Source organism: Erythrolamprus reginae, chromosome 3, assembly GCF_031021105.1.
Source record: "Erythrolamprus reginae isolate rEryReg1 chromosome 3, rEryReg1.hap1, whole genome shotgun sequence".
NCBI classification, from domain to species: domain Eukaryota; kingdom Metazoa; phylum Chordata; class Lepidosauria; order Squamata; family Dipsadidae; genus Erythrolamprus; species Erythrolamprus reginae.
The window spans coordinates 245907352-245921402 of record NC_091952.1 but is presented as its reverse complement, the minus strand read 5'-3'; the positions used below and the strand labels follow the sequence as shown (position 1 = coordinate 245921402).

The following is a 14051-nucleotide window of genomic DNA, read 5'->3' as shown; positions in this document are numbered from 1 at the left end:
CAGGCCAAAGCCCATCGAGTCCAGCATTCTGTGTCACATAGTGGCCCACCAATTGTCCATGGGGATCTTGAGCAGAAAGAGAAGACAAGACCCTCCCTTTCCCTTGACCCCCAACAAGTGGTACTCAAGGGAATCCTGCCTGCCTCAACCAGCATAGAGGCAGCACTTGGACATCCATTTCAATAGCCATCTATATGCTTGGCATCCATGAATCTGTCTAATCCTGCCTTGAAGCTATCAAGGCTGACATGATAGTAGTGTCCCAATATCTCATGGATTATTATTTTATTTATTTATTTAAATAAATAAAATAATTATTTATTTATTTATTTATTTATTATTTGGATTTGTATAATATTATTATTATTATTATTATTATTATTATTATTATTATTATTCCCTCATCACCTTGAGCTTCGATTACTGCAACGCTCTCTACATGGGGCTGCCTCTGAAAAGTGTTCGGAAACTTCAGATCGTGCAGAACGCAGCCGTGAGAGCCATCGTGGGGCTTCCAAGATTCGCCCACGTTTCTTCAACACTCCGTGGCTTGCATTGGCTGCTGATCAGTTTCCGGTCACAATTCAAAGTGTTGGTCATGACCTTTAAAGCCCTACATGGCAATGGACCAGATTACCTCCGGAACCGCCTGCTACCGCACGAATCCCAGCGACCGATAAGGTGCCACAGAGTTGGCCTTCTCCAGGTCCCGTCGACCAAACAATGTCGTTTGGCAGGCCCCAGGGGAAGAACCTTCTCTGTGGCGGCCCCGGCCCTCTGGAACCAACTCCCCCCAGAGATTAGGACTGCCCCCACCCTCTTTGTCTTTCGTAAACTACTCAAGACTCATTTATACCGCCAGGCATGGGGGAGTTGAGATAGCTCTTCCCCTTAAGCCATTACAAGTTATGCATGATATGTTTGTGTGTATGTTTGGTTTTATAATAGGGGTTTTTAGTTGTTTTTTATTATTGGATTGTACATGTTGTGTTTATTATTGTTGGCCGCCCCGAGTCTACGGAGAGGGGCGGCATACAAATCCAATTAATAATAATAATAATAATAATAATAATAATAATAATAATAATAATATTTAGATTTGCATGCTGCCCCTCTCCGCAGACTCAGGGCGGCTCACAGGGTTGCTGCAAAGAAGAGGGAGTCAAGCTATTTTCCATAGCACCTGAAGTCAGGACAAGAAGCAATGGGTGAAAACTAATCAAGGACAAATTTCCTGACAGTTAGAACAATTAATACGTAGAACAACTTTCCTTTAGAAGTTGTAAATGCTTCAACACTGAAAATTATTAAGAAGAGATTTAAAAAATCATTTGTCTGGAGTAGTGTAGGGTTTCCTGCCTAAGCAGGAGGTTGGACTAAAAGACCTCCAAGGTCCCTTTCAATTCAATTATTCTGTTCTGTTCAAGTACACTAAGAACATTCTTCAAGGAATTCAATATACATTCTCATAGCCTGCACTCCTCAAACTAAAATCACCATTTCTGCTTTATGTTGTTATAATAACTTGCTGTGACTTTAAAGGAAATTTAAAAATAGCTTTCCAATATGGGCTATAAAAGACAATGTTCCATAAATTGTCATTCTATGTATTTATGGCTGATAAAATAAGCCTTTTTTTTTTGGTAAATTAGATATATTAAAACTGCCCTCCTCCAAGGATAATCTCAATTTAACTGATGGACGTCTCAAGGGCCTACTATCCCAAATAAATTTCCTGCAGAACCTAGTAATGTGGAGGAAATTTGCATTAGGTATTAACATTAGAACACTTCTAAGGACATCAATCAAATATTCATGTTAATAACATTAATCCCAGAGGCATAATAGGATCTTAATGCCCCTATTCATATCCAATTCAACTTTCTAAAAGTTTCAGAATATTTATTTTCACATATTTAGAAATGTTTTGGGGAACATAACAGTGTTTCATATAATTGGTTTAGAACTGGCAATGAAGGTATCAAAGTGATGGATAGCTTCTGTTTTTTAGGATCAGCAGCACCAAAGGAAAAGTCAAAAAATGTGTCCTAGACTCTCACTTGGTAAAGTAACCATGAGGGCCGTAGTAAAGATACTCCAGTGCTGTGGTATGTCTATATTTACAAAGATCAGAAGTCAGGAGAAGAATTAAAAGATGAATGCTTATCAAAGAGCAAGCCAACCTAGAATTAAGGAGAAATTTCATGTCAGTGAGAAAAATTAATCTGTGGAAGGACTTGTTTTCAGAAGTTGTAGGTGCTCCATCAATGGATATTTTCAAGAGAAGACTGGACAGCCATTTTTTCAAGTTTCAAGTTTAATCAGATTTGTATGCCGCCCCTCTCCGCAGACTCGGGGCGGCTCACAGAATGGTGTAGGGCAGGGATAGGCAAAGCTGACTCTTCTATGACATCTGGACTTCAACTCTCAGAATTCCTGAGCTAGCATGTTTGGCTCAGGAATTCTGGGGGTTGAAGTCCACAAGTCATAGAAGAGCCAACTTTGCCTACCCCTGGTGTAGGGCGTTCTGCCATGGGCATTTGGTTAGATTAGAAGATCTCCAAGGTTCCATCCAACTTATTATTCTAGGCTCTGTGTTATAACCACATGGACACAACCATCATCTGTCTTTTTGGAAGACAACTTCAGCATGTAGCAGAAACACTAAATGTAATTCTTGGTTGAAAAATATTGCCTTTTCCTTATATAGACAGAGGTGTCCATCTTAAATACCGTGATAGTTCTGCAATTTTAGATAGCATCTCTCGCTCTTGCTCTCTCTCCTCTCTCATCTCTCTCCCCCCTCTCTTTCTCTCTCTCCTCTCTCTCCCCTCTCCTCCACCACCACAAAATAAGCCATAATTGGAATACTGCATTCAGTTTTGGTCAGCATAATGTAGAAAACATGTTGAGACTTTTGAAAGAGTGCAGAGAAGAACAACAAACATAATTAGGGGACTGGAGGCTAAAACATATGAAGAATTGTTGCTGAATGTGTCTAGTTTAAATAAAAGAAGGACTGGGGGTAATGTGATAGCGGTGTTCCAATATATCAGAAGCTCCCACAAAGGAGAGGGAATCTTGCTCAATAGTAGTAACTGTGTGAGGGATCTTGGAGTCCTAGTGGACAACCATTTAAATATAAGCCAGCAGTGTGCAGCAGCTGCCAAAAAAGCCAACACAATTCTAGGATGCATTAACAGAGGGATAGAATCAAGATCACATGAAGTGTTAATACCACTTTACAATGCCTTAGTAAGGCCACACTTAGAATACTGCATCCAGCTTTGGTCTCTGCAATATAAAAAAGATGTTGAGACTCTAGAAAGGGTGTAGAGAAGAGCAACAAAGATAATCAGGAGACTGGAGGCTAAAACTTATAAAGAATGATGGCTGGAACTGAGTATGTCTAGTTTAATTAAAAGAAGGACTAGGGGTGACAATATTAACAGTGTTCCAATACCTCAGGGGTTGCCACAAAGAAGAGGGAGTCAACCTATTCTCCAAAGCACCTGAAGGCAAGACAAGAAGCAATGGGTGGAAACTGATCAAGGAGAGAGCCAACCTAGAAATAAGGAGAAATTTCCTGATAGAAAAATTAATCAGTGGAACAACTTGCCTCTAGAAGTTGTGTGTGCGGTCCAACACTGGAAGATTTTACAAAGAGATTGGACAACAATTTGTCTGAAATGATAGAAGGGTTTTCTGCCCTCAGCAAGGGGGTTGAACTGGAAGACCCAAACTTTGTTATTCTATATTCTATATGTATATCTCAATTAATTGAATTGAATCTTTTTTTAGGTATGTCCGGTCAAGGACAAAGCATGATGTGGACATGAGGATCGGCATTCACTCTGGATCTGTGCTCTGTGGGGTCCTGGGTCTTCGGAAATGGCAATTTGATGTCTGGTCATGGGATGTAGACATTGCGAACAAACTTGAGTCGGGTGGAATACCTGGGTAAGTGGAATCTGTTCAAATGACTCTATCATGTACTAGATTTTGAGTGTCAACTTTTACAGTAGGAATAATGAAGTTTGGGTTTTTCCCAGACCCCGTCTGTGTGGAACAAAAACTCCTGCCTCTCTTAGATCGCTTGGTTATAAGTAGTGATGGGTGAACCCAAGGGTGTTCGGGTTTGGCGAGTTCGGCTGAACTTGCCGTGAATTTCGGGTGAGTTCGCCGAATCCGAACACTCCGTGATGTTGAAGCTCCACCCCCGGAATCCCATTGTGGGATTTCCCAGCTCCTATTGCTGAAAGGACCTCCCTTTGTTTGCTTAGAAGAGAGGGCAGAAGCATTGCTGGTTCTATAGTGTAATGGTTAGCACTTGCAGAACCAGAAACATGACTCTGATATAAAATTCATCCTGCTTTGCTGCAAAGGTAAACATGCAATTTTATAATAATGCTCTGAAGTATAATAGCATCAAGACATTTGACTGCTTGATTTTCTCTTCAGAGATACATCCATTTTTCTTTCTGGCATTTCATAATTCCAGATGAAGCCCTTTATCTCCCTCCCGGCCAGACTCAACTGCGTGTCACTGATCTCTGCATATACAAAATGTTGCAGTCATCGCAAGAAGAACGCCTCTCTGCAAAAGAGGCTGATAGCTTAATAACCGTACTTACTACCCAGGCAGAAAGCTGCCATATGCTCAAAATTGCATAGCCCTCTGGCTCCATTTCAGTAATGCGAGCATAGTTCAAAAGTGGTTCTTATCTACATAGGATCGTAATAAAACCAATTAAAAACCACTAATAAAAATAAAATCCAGTTTAATCCAGTGGTTAAGGCACCAGGCTAGACACCAGGAGGCCGTGGGTTGTAATTCTGCCTTAAGCATGAAAGACTTGAGTCATGTATAAAAATAATAAAAGGGGGATAATTAATTTTTTAAAACAAATAATATTAGAAAATCCACAGCAATTGGGAAGATCCCATGTCACAATATCTCTTAATGCTAGTTTTTTAATCTACTTTCTAACAGCCACATTTGGTTCATCATACAGAAAATGGTACAGAAAAATTCTAGAAAGGAGCATTTACTCTTCAAAACTTTAAAATCTTCTGCTAACAGTCTATTATTGTATATGATTTACAGAAAGTCTACAGTGGCTTCTTATTTCACAATCTATCGCAATCAATATCTCTGATTCATCCAGGACATGCAGCAATGTTTAGTTTAGTTTAGTGCCGCAAAGGTCTGTTCTGGGTCCTATTCTTTTTAATATGTTTGTGAGTGACATAGGGGAATGTTTGGTAGGGAAGGTTTGCCTATTTGCCGATGACTCTAAAGTGTGCAATAGAGTTGATATTCCTGGAGGCGCTTGTAATATAGCAAGTGATTTAGCTTTACTAGATAAATGATCAAAGCACTGGAAACTGCAGTTTAAAGTTTCCAAATGTAAAATAATGCATTTGGGGAAAAGGAATCCTCAGTCGGACTTTTTATTAGTAGTTATGTGTTAACAAAAACTTCAGAAGAGAAGGATTTAGGGGTAGTGATTTCTGACAGTCTCAAAATGGGTGAACAGTGTAGTCAGATGGTAGGGAAAGGAAATAGAATGCTTGGCTGCATCTCATGTTGCTTTTGATCTTTCCCCCCAACTAACTTCAGATTGTGCCCCCTTGTTCTTGTGTTCACTTTCCTATTAAAAACACTTCCCTACTGAACCTTATTTAACCCTTTGACATATTTAAATGTTTCGATCATGTCCCACCTTTCCCTTCTGTCCTCCAGACTATACAGATTAAGTTCATGAATTCTTTCCTGATACGTTTTATGCTTAAGACTTTCCACTATTTTTGTAGCCCGTCTTTGGACCCGTTCAATTTTGTCAATATCTTTTTGTAGGTGAGGTCTCCAGAACTGAACACAGTATTCCAAATGTGGTCTCACCAGCGCTCTATATAGCGGGATCACAATCTCCCTCTTCCTGCTTGTTATACCTCTAGCTGCAGCAAAATTGTTTTTTTCAGCCGCGGAAAGCACTTTGCAACATTTTGCCTCAAAATTGCCCACCTGTGCCTCACTTCCATCGGTTCTGTTCCATCTTTTACCCCTCTGTGTAGGCGAATCCACATATCCAAGGCGACCTTAGATTGTCTCAACGGGGATTACAAGGTGGAGGAAGGGCACGGCAAGGAACGCAACGAATTTCTGCGCAAGCACAACATTGAGACCTACTTGATCAAACAGCCCGAGGAAAGCTTGCTGACTTTGCCCGAAGACATCGTCAAAGAGTCGATCCCTTCTGCGGACAGGAGAAACAGCGGAGCCACATTCACAGAAGGATCCTGGAGCCCCGAGCTGCCTTTCGATAACATCGTGGGAAAGCAGCATGTAAGTTTCATGTTCCTCTTTAATATCACCCTTGGTTTGGCTTCATTTCCATATCCAAGGAAAGGCCTTTCTGCTTAGCCTTTCCACTAAACGACAAGTGCTAATTAAAAACGCTGCCGCTGGGCAGAATTAACCTACGTATCCAAATGTCCCCTTTCTCTCTAAGAGTTAGTTGACCTGGAAATGTATCGGAGGTCATTACTCTGTTCCATAGAAAGCGCGAGAGGCAACATCAAAATACGGTGACTGAAAAATTGTCATTTCAGACTATGAAATGGAGTGTGCAATAGATTTTAAGCATGTTTTAAGCTTAATGTGTGTTTTTTTAACTTTGGTGGATCCATGGGAGGGAGGGAGAGAAAGAGAGAGAGAGAGATGATGGAATGATGGCTGGAGACAAAGAGAGAGAAGATGGATGGATGGATGGATGGATGGATGGATAAATAGTTAAAACTGGGTGAAAAGAGAGAGATACTTAGATATTTAGATAAATGATACATGACAGAGAGACAAAGAGAGAGGGAGGGGAGAAAGAAATGAAGAAGGAAGGAAGGAAGATATATAGATAGAAAGATAGATAGATAGATAGATAGATAGATAGATAGATAGATAGATAGATAGATAGATAGATGATAGATAGATGATAGACAGACAGACAGACAGACGATGATAGATAGATAGACAGACAGACAGACAGACAGACAGACAGATAGATGATAGATAGATAGACAGACAGACAGACAGACAGACAGATAGACAGATGATAGATAGATAGATAGATAGATAGATAGATAGATAGATGATAGATAGATAGATGATAGATAGATAGATAGATAGATAGATAGATAGATAGATAGATAGATAGATAGATGATAGATAGATGACAGACAGACGATGATAGATAGATAGATAGATAGATAGATAGATAGATAGATAGATAGATAGATAGATAGATAGATAGATAGATAAGGGATGGATGGATGGATGGATGGGTGGGTGGATATATATATATGGATGGATGGTGAAAGGTGCTTAGGAAGATATGTGGATGATGGATAACTGATGGAAAGAGAGATAGATACCAATTTAAACTCCTGACTATTACTCCCATATAAATATCAGCCATAGTCTTCCCAGGTGGGCAAGCCTTTGAAGGCGCCTCAGATAGTAGATGGGAAAACTGAGTGCTTTCATGCAGTGCAGAATTGTGAATCCTCATGGTGCTGAGAAGAGACAATTGACAAAACAACCATGTTATCGCCTTGCAAAGTCCACTCCTTTGCTACCTGTATTGTGATGTCAACATGCAAGTAGTAAGTTACGGCAAAACGGTGTGGCACATTAGTTCTTCCATTTTGTTTCCATCTCATTAATACCCATTGCAATGAATCAAGGTTCTTAACCATTTCTGGTAATTAAGAAAAATTATGTTACAATATGTAGAATAGGCACATGTCCTGGACCAGAACTGAGTCAAAAGAGGGGGAATCTAAGATGGAGGGCGACATTTATACATTTTCAGACTCAGTCCTGATTGGCTAACGGACAAGGTCAACCCATCCTTGGAGGCTAGCTGCACCTGCTATGGAGAATAAGAGGGGGGGACAGGCAATACACCCTCGTGAAATATAAAAATAAATGTCAGTTAATCTTGGCTATCCTGGCCCTCACATCAAGCTGATTTTTATTGTTTCTGGAGGTCCATCCAGATTTTTTAAAAGGGCCACCTCTGTGCAGTAAGAGACAAAAAGAGTTATTTACTTGTTCTTTGTCTCTACATTCAGAAGATGGTTACAATGAGGAAAATATTTTCTTGCCTTGTATATAGGGATTTATTTATTCATTACTTCGGCTAAGAAAGGGCTTTGTTTGTGTTCAATCTCTTACAAACACTTCCTGCTTTTGATTTTGTGAAGTCATGGCACAATTTGGTTGCTTCATCTGATTTACATTAACCGTAATCCAACGGGGAAAATACTGACTGGGTTTGTGCAATATTATTATTATTATTATTATTATTATTATTGTTGTTGTTGTTGGTGGTGGTGGTGGTGGTGGTGGTGGTGGTTGTTATTAATATTATTATTATTATTTTATTATTTTATTTTATTTTATTTATTGTTAGTTGGAAGGGACCATGCGGGTCATCAAGTCCAACCCCCTGCCTAAGCAGGAACCCTATAGCATCCCAGCCAAATGGCAGTCCAATTTCCTCTTAAAAATGTCCAGAGTATTGGAGTTCCCAACGTCCACTGGTATTAATTAGATGTGTATGCCGCCCCTCTCCAAAGACTTGGGGCGGCTCACAGCATATATTAAAAAACTAAATAAGCTAAAAACCCGATACATTAAAAATCAATCAAACAAATTCAAATCACAGTCATAAAATTACCCAGGTGGCTTTCATGCCTAAATCAGAACTAGAACTCACAGTCCCCTGGTGATTGACCCAAAGTCACCCAGCTGGCTATCATGCCTAAGGCGAGACTAGAACTCACAGTCTCCTGGTGGTTGGCCAAATGTCACCCAGCTATTTTTCATCCCTAAGGCAGCCTAGAACTCATAGTCTCCCAGTTTCTCGACTGGTGCCTTGACCACTAAACCAAATAGCCTCTAGTCCCCAGTTTGCTCCTCTTTTGAGAAAGATTAGAGGTTTCACGTAGACGAGATTTTGCATAACTTCAGCCATGCATAATAAAGCAAATATGAACTATGTTTAACTCAGCAGAAAATAGTTGCATTTGCTATAATAATCGCTAAATTTCACCTTAATATCATAGAGATTCTTTCTTTTCCTCCCAAGAATAACTAAATGACATATTTGAGCTATACATTACATTTTATACCCACCACCCTATTCTGTCTCAAGCTAAGAGCGAGCTAGAAGGGGGGAGAAAGAGAGAAGGAGAGATGGAGGGAGGGATAGAGAAACAGAATAGGAGAGAGAGAGAAGGGGGGGGAGAGAGAGAGAGAGAGAAAGAAAAGGAGAAAGAGAAAGGGAAAGTGAAGGATGGAGAGAAAGAGAAGGAGAGCAAGAGGGAAGGAGAGAGAGAGAGAGAAGGAAAAAGAGGAGAGAAGGGGAGTGGGGGAAGGAGAGAGGGAGAAAGAGAAGGAGGGAGAGACAGACAGAGAGAAGACAAGAGAGAGAAAGAAGGGAGAGGGAGAAAAAAAGGTGGGAGAGAGAGAGAGAAGGAGATAAAGAGAGAAGAAGGGAGAGACAGAGAAAAGGAGAGAAAGAGAAAGAGAGAGACAGATGGAGGGAGAGAGAGGGAGAGACAGAATTACAGAGGAGAGACAGAGAAGGAAAGGTAGAGAGATGAAGTGAGGGATATATATATGTATGTGTATGTATGTATATATATACAGTTTATAGAGAGAGAGGGGGGGGGAGGGAGAGAGAGAGAGAAAGAGAGAGGGCGATGGAGAGAGAGAGAGAGAGAAGGAGGAGGAGGAGAGAGAGAGAGATTCGTGCTGCCTTGAGGACTTTTCCATTCAACTTTGAAGCCCATCATTGTGAAAAGCAGGGAATGTATGGAAGAACTTCTGATGCGGTTGAGTTACTCCAAGGCAGCGATAGAAAATGATGTGCATATCAAAATGTACCTCATTACATCATGATAATTATCTGTGCCCTTTTTATATCTGCCTCCTGTCATCTCATGAACACTCCTAAAGGGGGGATCTTGTCTCATGAGATCATGACACCTATCTTGTCATTCTGGAGAAATCTTTGGGTTCAACAGATGAACAGTTGGAGGAACGGGGGAGCTCAAAAGTCAACAACACTTTGGGTGATGGAAACAGAAGCAAGCACTTGGAAATTCCTCAGGGTTGAAAGGAGAGAGATAGAAGTTCCGTTCAAGGCAATTTTTCATCTCAGACATCTCTCCCACTGTGCCTGGCTGTATGTCACTGGAGATGTGGTTGTGTTTTTTTCTGGGAAGCATTTTCAACATTTTGTACAGCCCAGATAAAGAAATAATTTCTGAACTCATAACTGGAAAGTTTGGCAGCTTCAACATGAGGGGGTTGTGACATTCTCTCTCCCTCTCTCTTTCCCTTTCTCTCTCTCTCTCCCTCACACTCTCTTTTTTTTCTCTCTCTTCTCTCTTTCTCTCTCCCTCCCTCTCTTTCTCTCTCTCTCTTTCCTCTCTCTCTCTCCCCCTCACTCTCTCTCTCTGTTATCTTTCTCTCTCTCCTCTCTTTCTCTCTCCCTCCCTCTCTCTCTTTCTATCTCTCTCTTTCTATCTCTTTCCTCTCTCTCTCTCTCCCACTCTCTCTGTCTCTCTCACTTTTTCTCTTTTCTCTCTCTTTCTCTCTCTCTCCCCCCTTTCAAGTCTCTCTCTCTCCTCTCTCTCTCTCTCTCCCTCCCTCTCTCTCTTTTTCTCTCTCTTTCTCTCTCTCTCTCTCCCCTCTCTCTAGTCTCTCTCTCTCCTCTCTTTCTTTCTCTCTCTCTTTCTCTCTCTCTTTCTCTCCCTCTCTCCCTCTCTATCTCTCTTTCTCTATCTCTTTCTCTCTCCTCTCTTTCTCTCTTCCTCCTTCTCTCTCTAATCTCCTCTCTCTAATCTCTCTCTCCCCTCTCTCTCTCTCTCCCTCAATGAGCTCTTTCATCAAAATCCCTTTTGAAAGCTGTCGGGAGAAATCAAAGCAGAAAAGGTTAAAATGCCCTAAGACACCAGTCTTTTCTGCCACACTTGACGGACTCTAAGTCAGTATGGAGAAAAGTCAACGGAACACCGCCTCTTCTTTTTGCTAGGGCAGATCCAAAAATCACACAATCTCAGTTTTCTTTCTCAGCATGAACTTAGTCCTACTTTTCTTTTTGAAATGTCTCCATCAGGGGTGGTATTCACCTACCTTTCCTTCCAGTTCGCCAATGTGAGCACATGCTACCACTGCACATGAGCTCAGCCTCCCACGCATGCGCTTCACTCACTCACGCCATTCCGTGTATGTGCCCGGCCTTGAAAATGTGGCTAAATAGGACGGCATTACATTGGGGCAGGTTGGGTGGCTCACTCACCATTGCAGCTATCAGTCCAAACCAGCTGAATACTGCCTTGATCTACATGTCTTGATATTAAAACTTTGTCATGTAGCAATAGCAATAACATTTAGACTTATTTATTTATTTGTTTGTTCCTTTATTCATTTATTCATTTATTTATTTATCTATCTATCTATCTATCTATTTATTTATTTATTTATTGGATTTGTATGCCACCCCTCTCCACAGACTCGGGGCGGCTAACAATAGTGATAAAAAACAGCATGTAACAATCCAATACTAAACAACTAAAAAAAACCTTATTATAAAACCAAACATACATATAAACATACCGTGCGTAAATTGTAAGGCCTAGAGGGAAAGGATATCTCAGTTCCCCCATGCCTGACGGCAGAGGTGGGTTTTAAGAAGCTTACGAAAGGCAAGGAGGGTGGAGGCAATTCTAATCTCTGGGGGGAGTTGGTTCCAAAGGGCTGGGGCTACCACAGAGAAGGGTCCTGCCAAACAACATTGTTTAGTTGACGGTTCATAGTGATTTTACAGCCCTCTCTAAGTAGTTTACAGAGAGTAAGCATATTATCCCCAACAATCTGGGTCCTTATTTTACCCACCTTGGAAGGATGGAAGGCTCAACCTTGAGCCTACTGAGATTGGATCTGCCAAACTGCTGGCAGCCAGTGATCAGCAGACGTATCTTGCAGTACTGTACTCTAATCACTGTGCAGTGATGGGCTCTTATGGGTACGGTCAGGTATGCAGAACCACTAGAAAAAGTTTGGTCAGATACGCAGAACCAGAAGAAATAAAATGAATTTTTTTTCTTTTTTTTTCCTTTCTGGGCTCTGGGTATGTTTTTCCTATTGCAGTAAATGAGGTTGAATGTGTATAATTGTAGAAGAACTGTGTGTGTGTGTATGTGTATATACATACACATACAGTTTATATAGTAGATAATGTATATTTTGGTGTGCCTGTGTGTAATATGTATGTACATGTATGGCACATATACAAGGAAATTAAAGGGTATATTTTGGATGTTCAGTAATGGTAAATAGATAGGGAAATTGTAGCTCTTTGCAAGGAGAGGCCAGGCACCCTAACCCAAACCCTTGCCGTGAGTGACGTTAAGTTGGCCACTTTTAAGCCAGTCACATGACCTTTGAGCCATCCCCTGGTCACATGATCGTCAAGCCACTTCCACAAAATAAGCCCCTAAGGTCACATGGCTAGCAAGCCACAGCCACAAAATAAGCCACACCCACAGTGTGGTAGTAAAAAATGTTGCGGCCCTTCACTGCAAAGAACCAACATTAGATGGAACCAAAAGAGGAGCTGCCATCTGGGTCTGACAAAAGATGTAAGCAATCGTGTTTTGTTCTTTTATATCCAATGCCTTGGCTTCACAACTCTCTAAAGCAGTGGTCACCAACTGGTAGTGTGTGGACCACTGGTGGTCGGCAAGAAAATTTTGATAGTCTGCAGAAAAATTATTTGCATTTTTATATTGCACTAAATACTACTTATCTTTTTTATAAAAAATCATATTAGATTTCAAATTATGAATTTGGTGGTCCTTGATGTCTGAAAGGTTGATGACTGTTAGTTAATGAGGAGTAAACACAGAGGAAACATGAAGGTAGCAGTTATCCGGCTAATATTCCAGAGATATGAGCAGTACTCCAAATAACCATACCGCATACATTAAATGTATAAATATTATTTACATTAGGCAAATTCCGTAGTCAGTAACAGTCCTAGTCATTCACAAATACAGCAATACATATACAGACTAACATTACAACACATAGTTCTACTACACACAGTTGTCCTTACAAGTCATATAGAAAAACGAACATAGAACCAGAGAGATATCAGAGAATCTTACTTAGAGTGTCTCAAAGCTCTAGGCTCCAATAAAGAGAGATGTTGCTGGCTCACTCTTATAGCTGACTGCAACACCAGCACTTAAAGCAGTAATGTGCTAATTCCTTTAACCATACATTGCTAGATTAAGTTATATATAGTAAAACCAAACTAGTTAAACACACAGTACTAACAGTGACTCCTGCTGTAAAGAACACATCTCTAGAGCTGGTGCTACTGTTGTCTTAATCTGTAAGATCTTTATGTATCATATTCCTATTCCATTTTTTCTTTTAGAAGCTCAAAATGTTACCTCTCCTCCTAATTTTGTCTATAAAAACAACTCTATCTCATAGATCTTAGCTGAAGACACCTCCCCCTCCCCCCTGAGAGTCGAACTGATCCAAAATTGTTCTGTTCCTGGGCTTTCAGATTGAAGAAAACAGCTAAAACCCACTATTTCAGCTTTAAATCACACTCTTTATTTGGAAGAACAGCATTACAAGCAGAAAGCAATTTTTTAAAAAGTTCAGGGAAGATTTTTCTTTGCTGGGAAGTGATTAGATTAGATTCTGGAAAAGGCATAAATTTTGGCCTAATTGCATTCCAAGAGATATTATTATTATTATTATTATTATTATTATTATTATTATTATTATTATTATTATTATTAATTAGATTTGTATGCCGCCCCGCTCCATAGATTCGGGGCGGCTTACAGCAATGATAAAAACAATATATAATGACAAGTCTAATAGTTAGAATCTAAATAAAAGATAAAACAGGGAATGAAGCTTAAAGGATAAAATTCAGCTCAACAATTTATAACAG

The 14051-nt window shown here is 40.3% G+C and overlaps 1 protein-coding gene across 1 annotated transcript in view; it reads left to right on the top strand.

Annotated features, from left to right (window-relative positions):
• The window catches only part of ADCY8 (adenylate cyclase 8), a 167898-nt gene that overhangs the window by 85541 nt on the left and 68306 nt on the right, over positions 1–14051 (top strand). The window contains exons 6-7 of the mRNA XM_070748307.1: positions 3802–3960; positions 6079–6349. Coding sequence (XP_070604408.1) covers positions 3802–3960; positions 6079–6349 — 430 coding nt within the window. The remainder of the gene's footprint in view (positions 1–3801; positions 3961–6078; positions 6350–14051) is intronic.